This window comes from Ictidomys tridecemlineatus, chromosome 7 (assembly GCF_052094955.1).
Source record: "Ictidomys tridecemlineatus isolate mIctTri1 chromosome 7, mIctTri1.hap1, whole genome shotgun sequence".
Taxonomy (NCBI): domain Eukaryota; kingdom Metazoa; phylum Chordata; class Mammalia; order Rodentia; family Sciuridae; genus Ictidomys; species Ictidomys tridecemlineatus.
In genome coordinates, this window is record NC_135483.1 from 107,891,912 (window position 1) to 107,913,626 (window position 21,715).

A 21,715-nucleotide genomic window follows, 5' to 3' on the forward strand; every position below is an offset into this window, starting at 1 on the left:
CTAATCTTTAGGGGTGAAAAATGTGATTATGAAAACAGACATTGGATTATAGTTACAACTGCTGAGAATAACATTAAAATAAAATGTATTGTGTTTAAGAAAAATTTCCAAGCCTCCTTCCATGGTGCATGGCAATTTTAGACTATCACAGACTATCATTTAGTACAACAAAAGAATTTAAAGTATCCTTTGGTTTTGTTCTAGCTATCCTTGAACTGTACGTGACTGGAATATCTTTCACTCTTTCTTTATCTGTTTGTGTCTTTACCATAAGGGATTAGAAGAAACTGTTTCCTAGCAGCAATTGATTTTCTTTCAGTTGGAAGGTCACGTGGGCCAGACAAGTATCTTTGAAGGTAAATGCCAAGAGCAGACAATTGCGAGTTTCAATAATTAATGTCCTTTAGTTATGCATATGATTTCATAAAGTTCTCTGGGAAAAATAATCTATAGGTAGAAAATCTAAATGAGATTAATACTCTCAAAAAACAGCATTTAAAAAATATGTCCTCTGAAGTCCTTTAGTCACAACTAAATATTATGCAAGGCATAGGTTGGCTGATTCCCTTTTCAGGATAAAGATAATAACTGCAACTGGTCCAAAGGGATCTAAACAGCAACTGTACAAATGGCAATGATGTCAAGGGAACTCCTCTGAGCAAGTTGACAGTAGTCCTCTGGAGGCTTCCTGGGAGCATATCATTTCCCAGTGGGCTGCATGACTTCTTCTAGCATTCTGCTGGAGGACTATGTTCTTTTATTATCTTGTTTTCCACCTCAGCATCCTATTTGATCCTGTTTCTTTCTCATATTCCCTTCATGAACTTTCTGAAATTGTATTTGAAAATACCTTGTTTCTCTTTAAAAGGAGTCATATATGATCTGTGCTCTTATCACTTGTATACCCACCCAAAGGCTGAAATAAACATTAGTTTAACTAACCAGTAACTGTTGAAGTTTTTCAAGATCACCTTGCCATGAACTTTGTAGAAGTTTCATTTGGGGATCCTGGATTCCACTGATTGCCAAGAGTTGCCTTTGGATATCACAGTTGCCTACATGAACTGCAGTTTGGTTGCTATAATTGCAAAGGGTAATATCTGCTCCCTTTTCCAGAAGAAATCCAATAACCTGTAGCACAAGAAAATTTTTTATTTTCTATTTTTGTGTACCAACTGAAACTGATCTGAATTGGGTGTGACTCTGATTCATGAAATAAGAAAGGGAAATTAGAAGGAAATAAAAATGGAGGAGTGCAGGTTGGGGTGTGTGGCTTATTGGTAGAGTGCTTGCTTAGTATGCATATGGCCTGGAGTTCAATTCCCAGCACTACAAGGGGGAAAAAAAGATTAATTTAGATGCAGATGATTACTACTTGCCTTTTTTAGTTTGGGAAATAAAATTTTCTGTCATATAGATGCTTTTTGGGTACTATTTTAAAATATTTTTAGCTGTTGATGCACCTTTATTTTATTTATTTATTTTATGCAGCATTGAGAATTGAACCCAGTGCCTGACACATGCTAGGCAAGTAAGTGATCTACCACTGAGCCATAAAATTACAACCCCAATACTAATTTTTTTGTTACACTAGAAATCTGTAAGTATAATATGCTAAAGTCACACACCACATTGAAGTTTTATAATAGTCTATAATTTAGAATATAAAATTCAAATATTCATATATATATGCTTTAATGTTGCAAATATTATTTCAAGTGTTTCTAGGAGAAGTCAATCTGCATTCCAAAAAGTTAATTGATAATTTATTCAACAGATATGAATCAGGTGCCCAGTGTGTGTTGAGAACTGTCCTTGGTGCTGAGCCTCTATCAGTGAGCAAGTAGCCAGCCTTCAATGAATTCACAGTTTAGTGATGAACAAAGGCAGATAAAAAGGAAACAAATGCATTATGCTGTAATGTATAACTAATTAGAACAAATTTTAAAATTTCAAAAAAAAAGAGAGAGAGAAAGAAAGAAATTGCAGGTGCTAGGAAGTAACACTGGCCAAATTATATTGTTATATTGTGTGCATGTATGAATGTAACAACAAATTCCATCATTATATACAATTACAATGCACCCATAAAAATGTGGGGAAAAGGCAATTACAACACATAATTGTAATGATAGAGGCAAATAGAGGAGGCAGAACTGGGGTACACCTAGAAGAAACCAATTGAGCTATCTTAGGAAGCCCAGGAAGAATGTGGAAGGAACTGATATTTAAATTGAGACGCCAGGAATTAGACTCATTTAACCAGACAAAGACCAGAAGAAAGATTGTTTCAAGCAAATGAAACAATGTGAATAAAGGACTGTGAATAAGAGAAAAAGTAACATTCAAACTCTAGAAGGAATTACATACTGATGGAGCTCAGGCAAGAAGGAAGGAAGGAGATGTGGATGAAGACAGTAAAAAAACCCCCTAAATCCTGAAAGGCTTTACCAACCCCAGTGAGGAGTGAAAGGTGTGTGTTCAGAGAAATGGGAGATAATGCAAGATTTTTATTAGAAAAAACATGGTAAGATCAGTGTTTTAGAAAATCACTTTGAATGCTCAACTAGTTTGATGTGGGGAAGAGCATAACTGGGAGATCCTGTGAGTATACCTTGACAGCAGCCTCATGGAAAGATAACACAACTGAGAAAGGGAGTCAGTCATGGAAATGGAGTGGTTGTGGATATAATCTAGGGGCATTTGGGAAGCTGAATTGACAGGACATAGACATTGATTAGACATGGAAATGAACAATGCACCATAAATCAAGTATTACTCCAGGTTTCTGTTTACTTTTATCTGTCTTCTCTACCTGCCAATGCAGGACAGACTGCCATGCTTCATTGCCTGAATGAATGGAATGGCCTTCTCACAGGTCTTTCCATTTCCAGATGTCTTTGAATGAAACCAACTAGAGTGGCTAGCATAAAAAATTCAGATAACAATAAGTGTTGGCAAAGATATGGAGAACTAGGAGCCTTCATACTGCTGTTTGTCTTACTAAAACTGTAAATTGTATAACCACTTTGAAAAACCATCTAGCAGTTTGTCAAATGATTTAATATAGAGTTACCATATAACCAAGGAATTCCAGTCATAGGTATGGTATTTAAGAGGACTGAAAATGTATGTCCACACAAACCTGTACACAGGCATTTATAGCAACATTATTCATAGTGATTTATAGTCATCAGAAGTTGAAAACAAAATTTCCATCAATGGTAGATAAATAAAATGTGGTTTATCCATACAATGGAATATCATTTGGCTATAAAAAGTAGAGACTAATAGGTGCTGGGTGGCATGTTGGCCAAGCTTTCAACAGGCTTCCGGGACACAAGAATGGCTATGGCTAGTGATTTCTATCTATGCTACTATGTAGAGCACAAGGGCAAGTTTGGACATGAGTTTCTAGAGTTCGAGTTTCAGCCAGATGGAAAACCTAGATATGCAAACAACAGCAATTACAAAAATGATGTCATGATCAGGAAAGAGGCATATGTACATAGGAGTGTAATGGAAGAACTGAAGGGAATTATTAATGACAGTGATATCACAAAAGAAGATGATTCCCTGTGGTCTCCTCCTGTCAGGGTGACATTAGAGATGAACACATTTTTTTTACCACATCAAAAATAGGCTCTCTTATTGAGGTAAATCAGTCAAAGGATCCTGATGGCCTTCAAGTATTTTACTATTTGGTACAGGTCTTGAAATGTGCAGTTTTCAGTCTCATTGGATTACACTTCAAGATTAAACCACTTTAAATTGTGTTTTTTAAGTTGTTTGTATATTTAATTAAGGAATAGGTAAGGGAGGGTTTATTTACCATTTCACATTTTTAGGAATGTGAAACAAAAAGGCTTTTCTTTCTTTTTCTTTTCTTTTCTTGGGACCAAATGGGTTATACATCCCCACACAAATTAAATTCTGTAAGTAAAAGCCACTTTTTATAGAAATTTTGTTCTAATAAAACATCAAAGCCTGAAAAAAAAGTATTGATAAGTATTACAATGTGGATGAATCTTGAAAACATTATGCTATGTGAAAGAAGCCAAATGCAAAAGACTACATACAATTCCATTTATATTAAACCCCAGAAGAGGAAAATCTAGAGACAAAAATTAGATTAATAGGCATGAGGTGGGGAGTTTAGGGAAAAGGATAGTTGGGGACAGCTAAAGGGCACAGAGGTTGCATTCCTCCTTTGAGGGTAATGGTGTTCCTTGTGAGGTAATGAAAATGTTCTAAAACATTTACTGTGGTAATTATTGCACATCCATATGAATATACTAGAACACATTGAATTATATATTTGAAATGGGTAAATTATGTGGTATATTAATCATATTTCAATAAAGATGTTTTTAAAATGCCTTTGTGCCAGGTGTGGTGGTTCATGGGAGGCTGATTGCACATTTGAGGCCAGTCTCAGCAACTCAAAGAGGCCCTAAGCAACTTAGTGAAATCCTGTCTCAAAATAAAAAGAGCCAGAGATGCAGTGGTTAAGGCCCCTGGGTTTAATTACAAGTACCAAATAAATAAAATAAAATATCCTTTTCATGCCTTCATGACCCTGCATGATCTGGCCCCTGGCTATCTTTCCAGTCTCATCTTGTGCCACTCTTCACTCTTCCTCTGCAAGTGCTAGACACCTTACTATACCTCAAATAGGCACACTTTTTCCCAACCTAAAACCTTTTTTCCTTATTATTGTCCCTTCCCCAACTGCTCTTTCCTTATTATTCCCTCTTTCCCAAATGCTCTTTAAATATCCTTTATCATTATTTATATCTTACTACAAATGTAACCACATCAGTAAGGACTTTTCTGACTACCTTATCAAAAAAACGGGAGTCGTTCTATTGGTTAGTTCCAAGCACTAATCACAATTGGTAATTTATTTAAGTGCCTATTGTTTCCTCATTTGTTGTGTTTCACTTTCAATAGAAACTAAGTTTTTATGGGCAAGAGATCTTATCAAAATAATATTTTATTAATGGGTTAAGATGCTAGATTTTTTGCTATTTAATAAGATGGTTAACACTAATATGGGTGTTCCTTAAAAGGATTGGGTACAGGAAGAAAGATGAAGACAGTTTTGGATATGTTGTATTTGGAATGTTTGTGCCATTCAAGTACAGAGATTCAGTTGGAAGCTGAATATTATATATATATATATATATACATACATACATACATACATATACAGGATTTCAGGTGAGGGATGTTGACTTGAGTTACAGCAGGTGCCATCTCCATATTATTGAGGGATGTTCACATTTAAGAAATGAAAAGAATGCACAAAGGAGATTGGGTAGAAGTTGTCACATAAGTAGGATAAAATACCAGAAGGAAGCCAGTGGAAAAAAACATTTCAAGAAAAATTGGTGTCCAATGCTACTAAGAGCTGAAAGTGAACCAAGGACATTGTAGATGACAGACAAGAATAATTTCAATAATATGGTAAAAGAAGATGCCAGAATGTCATAGTTCAAATAGGTGAGAAAGTAGAGCAATGAGGGTACATCAGTAGATCATTCTTTAGAGTGGCTGTTGGGAAAAAATCCTCCATGATTTGTGTTTCTGCAGGTCTCATGAGCAAAGCTGAAACACTGACTACCTTTGTTCTAGACTATGTTATCAAATATGTGTGAAAAATCTTAGAAGATAGAAATAGGGTCTTCCTCTGGAGTAATAAAAAGACATGCTTACCGTCCATTGTAAAAGATTAAGGTTCCTTGAACTCTGGATTCTTCTATAAAGCAACCTGTTGTATGTATTCATATCACCTGGCCCACTTCAATTTGCTCTGGGAAAATTGGGGCCTGGAAAATTGAAGGAAATGCTGATTCCCAGCCTCTTACTAGTACTAAAAGTAGTGAACTGTGATTTTTCCCTGGCCTAGGAGTCTTTTTTTCTGCCATGTTCTATGAATCTCTGTCAGGTAACTTCCAAGTAAGATAAAGACTCAGATTCTTCACACTTGACAGTTTATTAAACGAAAGAAAGAAACAAAGGAAAGAATGAAGAAAGAAAGAAAATTAAAAGGAAGAGATTATAAGAGAGACAGGAATAACTGAGGAAGAATGAAGGCTTTGAGGGCTAATTAATAGGATTTTAAGAAAGTTCATAGGAAATGGTATTAAATGTGTTGACCAAATTGTACGGCCAATTAAATAAAAAGTATTCTCCACTTTATTGATTTAATGAGGATAAACTGAGAGGTAGATGCAGGCTTAGTACCAGGAAATAAATTCAATGACAGCTGTTCAAACAGTATCCTGTTTTTGCTAACTCTTCTGTGGGTGCTGTCTTCCTCTCGAATCTGGCAGTTAGCCTCAGATCCATGTTGCTCATGCCATGATAACAACTAATACCAAGATGCTTCCTCTGTGAGCAAAACTTCTACCCCCTTTCAGGCAACAGTTACAGAGATATGCATCTTTATAGAAAGAAGTGGAAAAGATAAAAGGAGTAAAATGAGAAAAAAAAATCATGACTAATATGAACAGAAACCACCCAAACTTCCAGCTTTGACTGGTTCACTGGGGAGGTGGGTGCTGGGGTGCATAGTGTTTATTAAAGAAAATCAAATTGGTACAAGCTGTCTCATAGCACAGTGCTTCCTGATAACAACCTTGGATCCATTCAGTGATTAGGGAAAGATCTCAGAATTTTTCATAACAGATGTTTCCTGCTCTAGGTAAGGGTGGTTTGGACCTCCAGGGGAGATTTCCCTGACACAGATAAATTTCCATGGGAAACCATCGATAAGGCATTGGTGAATGTTCAGGCCCTTCCTGGTCTGCATTAAGGTTTATAATACTCTAGCAGTTAACCCACCAGAGAGTGAGAAACTGACCAAAAGAAATCCAAATTCATGTGATTATCCCCACTGTCTTGGAAAACTCCCCTAACTGTTACATTTAAACTAGGTGAAAACTTAAAATATATCATGATAATGGAACAGAAAATGACCTGGAGTAGATTCCTTTTTTTAAAAAAAGTCAGGACAAGCCTGTGTTAATCAAAGGCTTATTCCAGCCAGAATGTAATGTGACTGTGACCACTATGTTAAACAGTGCCTGAAGCTGAGAAAGATAGTGATAATGACCTTGCCTTCTGAACAGGGCTTTGGATGGACTCTAGATACTGGAAGTTCATTAGGTTGAGCAACAAGGAGGAGCCATAAGCCTGGAAACCAAACGTAAATATGCTTTGCTTATTGGTGTGGAACCATTGTCTTTCTCCCTCCCCTTGTACCTCTGTTAAATTTTCTTCTGCTGCAGTAATGAGAGGAGTATTTCCAGTCTTTGGGTGCTGAAAGTCAAGGTTTCCCAGGATGGAATAGACTTTAGTAATATGGTCACAGATGAGTTTCATATCACCTCTTGAAACAAATTCCAGGAAATCATGAATCAGTTTATTTTTATTCATTTTGTTTGTTCCATATAATGCCTTCAAGAGAAAAGAAATGACATAATTATATGAGAGCCAATAGTAGGTGGTTCAAATGTAATATATTCTGCTTTTACTGTCACCTGTTTCTTTCACATATAAAGATATTATAATAGCTTTTAAAGCAATTTTTTGGGGGAGGTACCAGGGATTGAATCCAGGGCACTTAACCACTGGCACACATCTCCTGCCCTTTTTTGTATTTTATCTAGAGAAAGGGTCTCCACTCTGTTGCTTAGGGCCTCACTAAATTGCTGAGGCTGGCTTTAAACTTTTGATCCTTTTGCCTAGGCCTCCTGACCTGCTGGGATTACAGGCATGTGCCACTGTACCTGACACAATTTTTTTTTAAAAGGGAGAAAACCCTACATTTCCACCAAGAATGGTTCTCCATACATGTTTTAAGGAACAACAATCACTTTACCATTTCTTTGGAAGATCTACTGTGATACAGGAAAAGAAAGGACAGATAAATACCAGAATGGAAAGAGCACTGACTGAATCTGAGTTAAAATTCTTTCTCCAAAGAGCACCAAAGTATGTGATCTTGGGCATATCGCTCACCTCTGAGCTTTAATTTCTCATCTCCAAAATGCAATGATAGATCCTTATTCTAAAAATTTCTGAGGATCTGAAATACCACATACAACTGGTTGGCACATTTTATGGGTGAGAATTTTTGTTGAATTTTATTTTCTTTAGTATTGTTTATTAACCTCCCTATAATTTTCTTTATAGAAGTTTCTATCTCTCCAATAATGCCATAAGCTCCTCTACAGCAGGGACATTCCATCTTTTCTCTTTTGTAGCTTCCATAATTCTACACTGTATGTCATTGAGGAACTTGGAGGCCACCAGTCTGGATCTTCCAGGAAGGTCTTAGATTTAAATATCCTATCTCAGTTTTCCAAATCTTTAAAACAGTTCTTAAATTACAATTGCAGTATTGAAAATCTACCCCATTTCCATGGAGCATATTGCTGTTAGAAACAACAAAAATCCTCAATCAGACTCTACATTTCTACTTCTGCATCTGACACCATAGTCAACTGGATGTGGTCACGTGTAATTCGTTGCAATAATCTGGCATTGGATTGAAAGCCAAAGAATAAGAGGCTCATCTCATAGTATAGCTTTGTATGTGTGTGTTTGCGGGGGGGGGGGAGAATCTAAGAAAAATAAACAAGAAAAAGTCTAAAATTGATCTTCAATGTTCTAAACACACAAATGCCTTCAGAATTCATAGGGCAACTACATAAAGCCCTCTTTCTCAAGAAAGAACATCACTTCATTCCAGAAATAGTATTATTCTGTGAATTCATCCATTCATTAGGAAGAGCTATATGCCCTTCGGAAGCTTTCATTGACCTGTTGCAAGGAACATAAATTAATTAAAGCAAAATACATGATTGTCAATGCAAGCAACAGCTCATGAATTTTACAGATGCCAGAGAATGGAGATGACAACATGGGCTGAAACAGCCCCTGAAAAGAAAGCATTGACAAAATTTGGAGAGTCAGAGTGAAGGAGAAAAGGCAGTTCTAACAGGGAGATGAGGCTGAGCAAAGGCCTATCTATACCCAGGGCCAAGGAGAGGAGAGTGGAATCAGATGACGTCTACACTGTTTTCCCCAACAGGTTGAGGAATGGAAAGTTTCTCATTGAGAGTTTGTGGCAGTGCTTTATAGGACCACTGGAACTTTAGGAAGATTATTAGAACAGAGAATGGAAAGGCAGAAACAAAAATTTAAAAGCAATGGTTAACAATAGGATTGTGATTCACTGGCCATAGAAAAATGAAAAAATAAGTTCAAGAGTTTGAGGGTTGGAAATGGAGGAGGGCCTGATGCTGGAGGAGGAAAGTCTTTCTTTTATAGAATAATAGATGAGATCATCAACAGAGCCAGTAGGTAAACAGGGTGTATTGTCTCCTTGGTTTTCAAAGAAATTGTGGTCTTTCCTTATTCCAGTTTCCTAAATTTGCTTGAGAATAAGATCCCCTGTCTCCTTGTTATAAACAAACAAACAAACAAACAAACAAATAATTTCCAAGTTCCTTTAGTAGGTATGGGTTAAGGCTAGGGACTCTCCTTTAAAAAAAGTTAATATACTTTAAAAAATAGACTTTATTCCTTAGGGCACTTTTAGATTAACAGCAAAATTGAGTAGCATAGCAGTTTATGTTCTGCTCCTCCTTCCTGCCTCTGGCCTATCGACAGCCTGCACCTAAGTGGTACGTTTGTTAACAATTGATGAAACTACATACCGGCAACCTCACCTGAAGTCCATAGTGTACATCAGTGTCTGCTCTTGGTGTTGTACATACTGTGAGTTTAGACTAATATATAATGATATGTATCCATACATCAACTATTGCAATTTTATACACAACAGTTTAATAGCCCTAAAATTCCTCTGTGTTCTGCCTATTTATCCCTCATTCCCTCTCAATGGACCCCTGGAAACCAGTCATCTTTTTATTTTCTCTAATGGCTCTATCTTTTTTCCCTTTAAATTAAGCATTAAGGTAGTTCCTAACAACTGCTAACTAACCTAATGATTAAAAATCAGCCTATGACTTTTCTTTCTTGCAGACCTTTTTATTTTCTATCATCATTACCTGTTATTACTTTTCATTTAACCATCCTAGGATAGATATTAGTTTTCTCTCTCAACTTCTAACAAAGAATAATTTGAAGTAGAGAATAAATTCCTCAAGACTAGATCTTTTTTTCAAAGTGATGTTACATAATAATAACAATAACTTAACAGCAATAATATTCAATGCTTATTAACTTACTATGTGCCACATACTGTTCTAAATGTTTTACATGTATTTTATCAAGTTAGTGTCAAATTATATTATTCTTTCTATTTATATATGAGGAAAATAAAGTATAGGTCTTAGTAAAATGGGATCTTATACTGAACAGATAAAAGTGCTAGTTCCCCCAAAAATCTAATGGAATTAGTATTTAAAGGAGCATTTGCAGAATAGACCTGTTTTTTTTGTTGTTGTTTTTCCTTAAGAGATAGAGAGATAATTTTTTTTACTTTTTGTTTTTTCTTTTTTTTGTAGATGGACACAACACAATGCCTTTATTTATATGTGGTGCTGAGAATCGAACACGGGTCGCACCCGTTGACCGCTGAGCCACAATCCCAGCACCCACTGGCCCCTCAGACCTGTTTTTGACATTTGGAGCTTCTATGTGCTAAATTCATCACACTCATAAGCAGCACTGGACTGGGTTCAGCTTTTCTTTGTTTTGTTTGTCTTTTCCCTTTTCAGCTCTGATCCCCTCTGGCCCCCCTTTCTGCCAGGGTTCACAAGAACCCAATCTAATGTACCTGAGAGGTATCTTCAGATATGTGAAGGTATATGGTGCTGTTATATGTGTGTAGGGGAGCAGGTTTTAAATTTACACAAATGATATTGTACTATAGAATTTGTTCCTTTTTTTTTAAATTTTAGACTTTTTTGTAAGCTTATCCTTGCACTCATTCATATGTGTCTCTGGGGTTTTTTTGTTTGTTTGTTATGCATTCACTATATTTTATTATCTCCTCTTTTGGTGATGGACATCTAAGTTGCCTCCAACATCCCCGAACTCAGCAAGCAATACTGTGATGAATACCTAGAGTGGGCCTTCTCGTGCACTGGCAAAGTTTCTCTGCCATGAATGGGTCAAGGGTATTTAATTTCACTAAACACTGCCAATTTCTTCTCCAGAATGACTTCATCAATTTACACTCCCACCAGCAATGTCTATTTCCTTTAAGCTCTTCTAAGAGAAGCAGAACTTTGTTTGATTGCTGTCACTTAATCATCATTCTAGTCATTACTTGGAGCTTTGCTACAGGCAGAGAAAGCAGATGATATACTCAAAATCAGGCCACAGAAAAATTTCAAACCAGTACAAATATTTGTCCTAACAAATTGCTTTGCAACTTGGATTTATATATACAGTTGTTTTTGAAAATGCAAAAGTATTTACAATATCATTTCAGCTAAAAGTCCTTTCAGAAATAAAGGGTAATTAAAACATCTCTGTCAATAAAGCTAAAAATCATATTTGAATAACAACTAGATAAGAATAGGTATTTATCTCACTAGCTTATGCATAAAGTGGAAAGAAAACCTCAACAATATCTTCCCCAAGTTTATTACCTAGGGAAAATGCTATGAAGTTTGTGGTTTAACTCAGGCAATCTTTGAGAATATTTCACAAGTAGTACCTATCATCTAAAAAAAAAAGTTTAGATTTATCAAAACCACAATCCCAAAGTTATCAAATCAATTCACTACAATACCAGGCAACATGGTCATTATTTGGTCATTCTTTCTCTCATAAGCTCAGTGGTGGTCAGAGAAAGACAGTAAGAATGAAACAAACCCACAGAAATATCCCTACACATGTCCTTCTTTCAATTATGATGCACAGGCCTACATTGCTCAGTGAGCTCTATTTCCTTCTTTGACCTTCAATCTGTCTAAGAAAACTTTTCAATTTCCCATTTAGAACTGTCTTGAGCTGTGATTTTTTTTATATAAAATTTCATTTCATAGGGCTTTCTGGTTTAGCTTCTATTGAAGCCCAGTCTTAGTTTTAATTCTATGCCTGGTTTATCTACTTGTAATGTCAAAAGGTTTTATTATATTGTATATTTTGGTTGGAAGTTTATATAATAAAGATGATAATTCCATTTTATATTAATAAAGTGTGTTCAAGAAATATATGTATGTAATATTGAGTAGTTATAAAACTTATACCACATAAAGTTTACAAATATTTAGGTGATTAAATCATTGTCTCTGCATATAATTCAATGGAAGCAAGTGCTTTTTAAATATATTTTTCTTGTAATTATTAATTTAGCCTATGGTTTACAGGTGCTTGCATTTATTGGTAGGAATATCACAATACTTGAAAAGTCAAAAAAAGTTCACTAAAACTCTAAGGATATAATTATTTGATATTAGTTTTCCCCATCAATTTACCTGTTATTCTTCCTCTGGGACATCCTTTGGGGAGAAAAAAAGTTTCAACACATGGTATTATCTAAAATGGGATAAAAAAGTAAAGATCTGGCTTACCTATGGTTTGTTTTGCTGAAGTAGTTGGTACACAGTTGAAGAGTTGCCAAGCCTAACAGCAGCCAGCATCATCCTAATTCACTGTGGCACTGATTTCCAGGCCAGCTGTCAACCCCTACTTCAACTAAGAATCCATTTAAATGCAGCATAGATTTAGATTTTTTTCTCTGATTTTTTTCCAGTTTGTATAACCTGAATACTTTTTAGAAAAATAATTAAAACTGGTTCTGCATGCACAAACCCTTCAGTTAGCTGCAAGGAGACTGCTTAGTTTACAGACTGTCACCCAGGCAACCATCCACCGTGTGTTTAGCTTAGAGAATTGAAAGCAGGACAATCTCATCTAGGAAGGAAAACAAGAGTTGTACACTCTTTCAAGTTGCTGTGTGAGTGCTTAAAAAAAAAAAAAAAAAAGGTTGGGCCCTTGTGTACCTCCATGGTTGACACAACTGCCATTATCACCTTACTTACAGAGATTATCTCTAGGAATGGTACAGTTTTGTAATCTCTGTCATGTGTCAATATGGTCTCTTTCCAAATCTGTGGCTATGTTATGGAGCAAGAATCCAATAGATTGCCTGTGAACTCGTTGTGTTCTGGAATCCATGCTTGAGAAACCACCACTGGATGGAAATCCTTACATTAGAACAAGCTAGACAAGCTTGTGGTATTCTGAAGCAAAAACTTTAGTAAGTGGTCTGCATTTTTGTCTGTCTCATAAATGGCAATAAACCCACCTGCAAAAGACTATGGACTACAAAAACACACTCATAAGGAAGTAGACTCAGGGGACTCTAAAACATAAGGTCAGCTAACTTTTGTGTGTTGCTAGGTTTTTTCCTGCCACTTAGTAAGAGGTGCAGTAGTTTTTGTTCTAATGATGTCAGTAACATTACATATTCTCAATTGGAGGTGGTGCAGATTTATATCTGGTAACTCTTGGGATGCCATTAAAAGCATGAAACCTTAGGCTGGAGCTGTAGCTCAGTGGCAGAGCGCTTGCCTAGCATGTGTGAGGCACTGGATTCAATCCTCAGCACTGTGTACAAATAAAATAAAGACATGCTGTCCATACATAACTACAAAAAATTTTTAAAAAATAAAACTTTATTTCTGTTGTGTTTTCATTCTCTATGATTATTGAAACTAATCTTTGCATTTTAATTATTTGGCCAATTTCTCATTTTAATTTCAGATGTTCTTTCTCAATATCTATCTTGAGAGGGAGCTGATGAGATAAAATAACCCAAGCCTGCAAGATAGACAGACTTGGGTTTCATTAATTCCATAGTTGTTTATTTAATCTCCCTAATAGATTTATCAATCTGTCAAATAGTTGATAAAATAACCTTTATAAGTAGGGGTGCCAAGTTAAATGATTAATAGTTTTCATTTGGAACATATTTGTAAGAAAATAATAATAATAAAATATTAAATATAATAACAATTATTATAATTATTATTATTTATGGTACTGAGGCTTGAACTCAGAGTCTTGTACATGCTAGGCTAGTGCTCTACCATTGAGCTACATTCCCAGCCCTAAACAATTATTTGTGGTTCATTTTAAGTGTAATTTAACTAGGTAAGCTGTGTTTTTATTTGCAAAATTTGGCACTCCTACTTGCTGACCTCCAGAGCCCTCAGTTGTATAGTTAGAATAATAGTATCTTCCTTGCAGGGTTGATTGTCTATGCAAAAAATCTAAAAGAATTGTCCAAAAAAAATCTTCTTCGAACTAATAAATAATACAGCACAGTAGATCTTTAGGGCAATGAGACTATTCAATGATAAAGTAATGGTGGATACATGTTGGTATATATTTGTCAAAATCCATTAATGCCTATGTGAACAGTAAGCCCTAATGTCAACTTTGGACTTTAATATCTATGTAATTAGTTAATAATAACATATTGATACTGGTTCATCAATTGATGTATACTGCATCAATAGAAGATATAAGTAAAAGGGGAAACTTTTTGAGGAGAGGGGTATGTGGGAACTTTGTACTTTCATTTCAAGTGTTTGGGAAATCTAACAATGTCTATCAGTGATTTTAGAGTAAAAAATATTTAATAGGAAGCATTTTTATCTAAAAAAAACCCTACCACTAGATCTGCTAGAAGCAGATACATATATACAGTATATGTATCTACTGAAAATTATAAAAAAGAGAACGATGTAAACCCAAATGGGCAAAAGCAAGAAAATAATAAAGTAGGGCTGGGATTGTGGCTCAGCAGTAGAGCGCTCGCCTAGCACGGGCGGGACCTGGGTTCGATCTTCAGCACCACATAAAAATAAGGCATTGTGCTATGTCCATCTACACCTAAAAAATAAACATTTATTTAAAAAAGAAAAGAAAACAGGTCACTGTCCCCCTTACACACACACAGAAACAAATTGTCCCATGGCAAGAGCCACTATCGAGAGAACACAATGGTTAAGGGCAATAGGAGAAGCAGCTAGACTATTGGGAAGGCTTCAATGGTAATCCAGAGAGAGATGCTGGAGGTACACTAGGTGATAGCAATGAGGAGGGAGAGAAAAATTGTTGAAATCTTCATATAAAGACCACCAAGTAAAACAGTTACTCATAAAAAGGAGCTGAATTTGTTAAATTTGTCGAGCAAAGAAATGATATGTCTCCAAAGGAGGCATTAGGAAAGGATACTTGGAGTTTTAGGTGCCTGAGTTAGTTATAGGGGGGTTTGGCAGGGAATTTGTAAACTAAGTGGATTACTTCAACTTGTTTTTAGAACACATGGATCTGTGCAAAATTAATATGTGCACTTGTTTTGGAAGGTGTGCACTTAATGCCTCTGCATTAAGCTGAGTTTGATTCACACATTGTGGTTTGGTGCAGTTAAGCTTCTTTTTGAGTGAGGGAATGATTGCTTTGTAAATAGTGGTTTCTGTTCCAGTTCTAAACTGGACGATTTGAAATGAATTTTGGAAGTAAAATTAACAAGATATGTTAAGGAGATTGAAATTAGAAGTTGAGAGACCGAAAGGAATCAGGGAAGACTTTAAAATTTGGGACTTATCCAAATATATAAATTGGGATGTCATTTACTGAGATGCAGATAACCATATAGGAAAGCTTGAGGCAAAAAGAAAAAAAAGATAAAAGAGTTACAAGTTATACCTACTCAAGTGTGAGGTGCTTGTTAGTCTTCTAAGAATTGATACCATATGTAAGGCAGCTGGATAAAGCAGTTCAATGGTGTTATTTGGGTGTGAGATAAAAGTTTGAGAGTCACATATATATGGATGACATCAGGCCATGGGACTGGGTGAGGTTACCTGAAAGTGTGCCTGAAGTAAAGAAGGGGCTCACCCATTCATTCATTCAACACTGTATCTTAAGTGTCTTTTGTGCAATTCTGAGCACTGAAGAAATACCTGAAAAGTTACTAAAGCTCTGGGAGTAAATCTGTTTGAGGGTGGGCCTTTGAACATTTTGGCCACCGAGGGAAGATTTACCACTGTCTTGTTTCTCATTTCTTAGTTTTTCTATATAAAGAAATTATTTTTCTTATTTACTATTTTTTAATATTTATTTTTTAGGTGTAGATGGACACTTTACAATATCTTTATTTTTATGTGGTTCTGATGATCGAACCTGGGTCCCTCCTGTGCTAGACGAGCACTCTACCGTTGAGCCACAATCCCAGCCCTCTTATTTACTAATTTGAATTCCAGATTTTTGGAACCTGAGGGTACTTCTTAAATCATATTGTACAGCTCTTTTATTCTATAAATGGAAAAACTAAGCACAAATCATATAGCTAAATAACATTAAGGGTGAGAGTGTAGTGATCCTAACTCCTATTCTAAGGCCCCTTTCACCAAAAATGTTATCATTTTTGTCTTTAGTAATTTATCTTTTCTTCTTTCTCTTGAAATTATTAGTATCTTATATCTCTTATAGATGGAGGTTTAAAGGCATGTTGCAAAGATAATTGCATTCAGTAGCTAAATTGTGCATGAGTATAAAAAGGATCATATCAAATCACACATAATCAGAGGGCAGGCCTAGGAGCAAGCTTTACTAGTAATTTCGGGAATACAGTCAGTCAACAGGAACAGGCAAGCTGGGAGAGGTCTGAGATACCAAGGGCAGCTCCCAGGTCTGTCCTTCCTTATAAGACATATACATGCTCTCTATAATGAAACATTTCCATTTTATAGTCACATGTGAATAGCTTATGTGACATTTTTCTGGAAGCCATGCTTCTTAAGTCCATAGAGTTACCATAAGCCACCCTAGGATGGGGTTATCCTGCAAAATGCATTCCATAGATAAGGACTTTCCTCCTAGCAAATAATATAGTATATTTGCCAAGAAGGTCCAGTTATCAAACGTTTACAGTATTGGATCACTTACCTTCCTTCTTTCTTTTTTTCTGTCTTTCTTTCTGAGCCCCCACTTCTATCCATTAATGACAGAAAAATGGATCACAGACCAGCTGCCTCTCCTGGCCAGTATTACATAGTGAATAAAAAATGATTTACACTGTTGGTAGGATTGTAAATTAATACAACCACTGGAAATCAGTATGGAGGTTCCTCAAAAGACTAAGCATGAAACCAACAAATAACCCAGCTATACTACTCCTCGTTATTTATCCTGAAGAATTAAAGTCATCTTATATAGTGATGCATGCATGCCTATGTTTATAGCAGTACAATTCACAACAGCAAACTATGGAACCAGCTTAGGGGTCCATCAATGGATGAATAGATAAAAGAAAATGAGGTACATATTCAAAATGGAGTTTTGTTCAGCCATAAAGAAAAATGAAATTATGGCATTTTCAGGAAAATGGATGGAACCAGAGACCATCATGTTAAACAAAATAAGTCAAACTCAGAGGTCCAGGGTCATATGTTTTCTCTCATGTGCAAAAACTAGAAAGGAAAAAGGAAAAGGAAGGTAAGGTGGATCTCCTAAAAACCAGACAGAGACCAGTAGAGGAAAGGGATGAAGGGATGGGAAAGGGGGAAGGAGGAGGAATGTGCTGGGGAGTGATATTGGGCAAGTCATATTGTGTGCATGTACAAATATGCAACAAAAAGATCCTATCAATATGTACAACTATCATGCAAAAGTAAAAAATGTGGAAAAAGAAGTGAACAGGCCCCATTTATATATATCTTCCATAACTTTGCCAGATCACTATAGGAAAGAGGAAAAAACCTTAAGTCTGTAGTTTTCCATATTTAACTATAGTCAAAATGAACGAGAGATGACAGTGTTAGAACTTTGGATCTAGAGCATATTTAATTATACTGTGTAAAAATGCTATCCATAATTGGTTTCTTTGGGCCAAATAAGTAACAGAGACCCTCAGGCAAACAGTCATTTCCCAAGTCCATTTATTTTATTCGCTTTGGTTTCCATAAAAATGTACTAATAAGAATGTCCTTCAACCAAAAGCATTTTTTAACAGTTATTTACTTTTTTCTTTTTTTCTTTTTTTTTTTTTGGCCTGGAACACTTCCACTTATTGATAGGAGCTTATGGCAAACCAAATACCAATTACTTTTACATCTACCTCTGACTTCTATTCTTATGCATTAGAATCTTTTCTCTGTAGAACTATTGATATGATCTTTTAAAAAATCAAATCAGATTCTATCGTTTTCCTCAATAAAATGCTTTACTGATTTCATGTTTCACTTGGAATCTTTCACTTAAACTCTTTACTATGCCTGTTAGGTCCTTCAAAATCTGGCATCTTCATACCTTCCTACCTCAAATCTAATACCTTTCCCATCCTCTTTCTTTCTGTAATGTGAGCATTTTATGCTTTTAGATTCCTCAGTGCCTTTGCACCACCTGTACCAACTGCCTAGCACTCTCTGATCCTCCTCCCCATTCATCTAAGTGATGGCTGTCTCTTTTATTGGTTATCTCTTAGTGAGAGATACCATGAGCATGCAATCTGATAGTTTCCCTCTTAACCACAACTGTCAGTCTCCATCACTTAAATTTTTGGTAGCATTTATAATAATATTATTAATTATAATAATATATAATAATATCTTGATTATTTATTTATCTTGTCTACCTCATTTATCTAGTATTTCTTCAGTGTTGAGAATAATGATTTGCACTGGCCTCTGTGAGCCAATATACTCCCTCCAACCGACTCTATTCCTAGGTCATTTTGTACTTCCATTATGACCCTTAACAGGGCCAACCTTGTTTTAGAGTTATCTTTTCATTAGATTTTAGCTTCTGGAGGACCAGGAATGTGTTTTAATTATGTTTTCTCCATTGTGTCTTACATATAGAAGGTTCTCAGTAAATGTTTCTAGAACTGAATATATGCCCAGGAGAGCTCAAAAAATAGTGTGGGATTTCATGCATGGACATTTTGCTCACTAAAGGAAAATCTCAGGTTCTCAGCAGAGCTATATTTTTATTACATTCTGGCTGGGTAGAGAGGAGGAGAAATAATTTCAGGAAACATTAGTGCCATATGAGATGCTATAAGAAAAGCTTGAAAGTGATGACAATCATAGTTTTGAATCCAATGATAGCTGTAAGAGAACGCTGTGAGTAATTTTGGAATGTTTGGACCACCCCAATGTGTATTGAGTAGAGAAGGATTAAAGGATTTTCAAGTTTTATAAAGAGCTTTTCTGCTGAGGCAGCAGTGGTTTGAATTTGAGCTGTACCTTTGGCATGTTAAGCATGACCTATTTGTCCTTTGCAATATAGTTGTGGGAAAAGGTAGAAAATTTTTCAGGAATTCATTACTTGTAAAGAACAAAATCTTCAGAAAGTTAATGGAAGGAAAAAGCGATAGAAGGAAAGAGGCATGATAAATAGCACAGCTCAGTAGGCTGAAAAGAAAGATAAAGCAGATCATCGAGGTCTAAGAGTTAGGGCAGCCTGCAGAAATATGAAAGAGACTAGGACTTCCTGCTATTCTGAATGAATGGCTACTGGTTTCATTAACTAAGGTATTTTGCAACTCAGAAAGCCATCATGAGCATAAAGGTCTTCCACTCTATGACATGGAGGCCAGGCTTCCAAATATGGTTGGCCATCAGCTTCATCTAAAAAAAATTATAAAAACACAGGTTCTTGCAATTTCACAGAAAAACAAACAAAATATTTCAAATCTCTCTTTATAGGAGATGAATACAAATGCCTAAAAAACACATGTAAAATTGTTTGACCTCATTGGGAATTCAGGAAATACACATCAAAGCACTGGTGGGTTTTTTTTTTTTTGGTTTAGCATATTAGAAAAAACATAAAAAATTGGGAATATTAAATGCTGTGGGAGACATACTCTGGTATGCTATTAGTGAGTATGTAAATTAGTAAAGCTCATTTTGTATATAACAATCTGTTGGTATCTACTACATTTTATAATGCATATACTCTTTAACCCAGCATTTCCATTTCAGTGTTATCTTCAAGTTATTCTTATACATGATAATGAAGATGCCAGCAGAATGAAATTTTACACAAGTTAAGAAAAACTTTTACTATGGAAAAAATTACAAACATGGTAAGTAAACAATATAATATAATAAAATTCCATCCACCCATCATCTAATACTATTAGTAGCAATATATAGTAAATGGTCTATGTGTCAAGCCATAGGAACCTGTTAAAAGGTAGTTAAAAGGTTCCATACTTTGAATTTTGTAATGTTATTCAGCAGTATAAAAAAGGAGAAAAGAGCTTTATAAAATATATGGGTTCCATCCATATATTTAAGCAAAAAAATAAGTGAGTTACTAAGTAATGTATGTAGTGTGATACTGATGACATTAGGAGGTTCAGAGACTATGCCTAGGAGTCAGCCCTACCACTTATAGGTTTGTACGTTGATAAGCTGTGTTCCTTCTGTCTCAGTTTCCTCATCTTTAAATACAGATGTGTGATAATATTATCTATGTTATAGGACTCTTGTGAGATATCAGTGACATACCATCTTATTTGTGCAAATACATGGGTCAAAATGAGATTAAAAACTATCTATTTTTTTTTTTTGGTTATGCTGGGAATTGAACACAGGGTCTTGTACATGTGAGGCAAACATGCTACCAACTGAGCTATATCTGCAGCCCACTATTTCTCTATTTACAGATATGCATGTAAACACTTATGGAACAATCTGAAAGCATTAACACAACTGGTATCCAGTGATTGTATCTTGGGGACACTGGAATTAAAAGGTCAGTAAAGGAGGTCACTTATTTAATGCATATCATTTAAACCTTTTAAGATGTGAAGACATTCCTCATACTGGATAATACTTAAATAATCTAAATTAAAACACAGATTCCCAGGCTCTATCTTTGGGGATATATTATAAATATATCCAAAGAACAGACATAAATGGAAGATACAAGATTAATAGCAGAAACATAGCAGAAGCTGTAGAAATAGAAATTCTTGAGTATTAGACAGAAGTGAATGTTCAAAATATCCCAAGGAAAAGATCATTAGGCACTGGGAGATGTTACTGCTGTGAAAGTAACATTACTTTCAGAACAATGTGACACGAAAGAAGGCCAGGATTAGATCTAAGATTTTTCATTTATTAACCATTGGTAACAAGACTACTTTACCATTCCAAGCAAGGGAAGAATGGAGATTAAATAAGAATATACATGTATAAAATAGAGTAACTAGTTGTACACAGATATGTGCACAAACATGATGCTTAGTAGAAAACCCATGTTGTGTAAACTTGTACTCAATTCTTATGACTTTTTTCAATTATTTTATTTCCCACTTCTGAGTTCAAGATCCATGAAAATATCTAAAAAATAAAAACACATAACTTGTGCTAACTAGATCAACCTGCCAGCAAGCATTGTCCTATGTGAACCTGCCAGACAAGTAACAAAAGTAAGGACTGAAACTGGTTGTTCCTGATTTATTATCACCTAGAAGAATTCAATCACTTTATATTTAAATTTTTCCTGGAGGCAAGAAATTTTTTATATTTTATTTTTGTTTCCAGTTTCTGGAACAGTGCTGATATACAGAAGCTGCTTTTAACAAAAGTTCATTGAATGAAGAAATGACTGAATGAATGGTGAGTGAATGTAGACAGAATTATTTTTTTTTAATCTCTGTTCAAAAAAATTCAAGGAATCTCTGGAGATTCCT

General features: G+C 35.4%; 1 protein-coding gene and 1 pseudogene across 1 annotated transcript in view; one reads left to right on the top strand and one right to left on the bottom strand.

Moving 5' to 3' along the window:
- Positions 1–12,833, bottom strand: part of Map3k19 (mitogen-activated protein kinase kinase kinase 19) — a 55,588-nt gene extending 42,755 nt beyond the window's left edge. Inside the window, exons 1-3 of the mRNA XM_005315849.4 lie at positions 12,564–12,833; positions 7,270–7,464; positions 943–1,131 (exon numbers count right to left, since the gene is read on the bottom strand). Coding sequence (XP_005315906.2) covers positions 943–1,131; positions 7,270–7,443 — 363 coding nt within the window. The 5' untranslated portion in view covers positions 7,444–7,464; positions 12,564–12,833. The remainder of the gene's footprint in view (positions 1–942; positions 1,132–7,269; positions 7,465–12,563) is intronic.
- Positions 3,346–3,770, top strand: LOC101959858 (protein mago nashi homolog 2 pseudogene; annotated as a pseudogene).
- Positions 12,834–21,715: the final 8,882 nt, after the last annotated feature.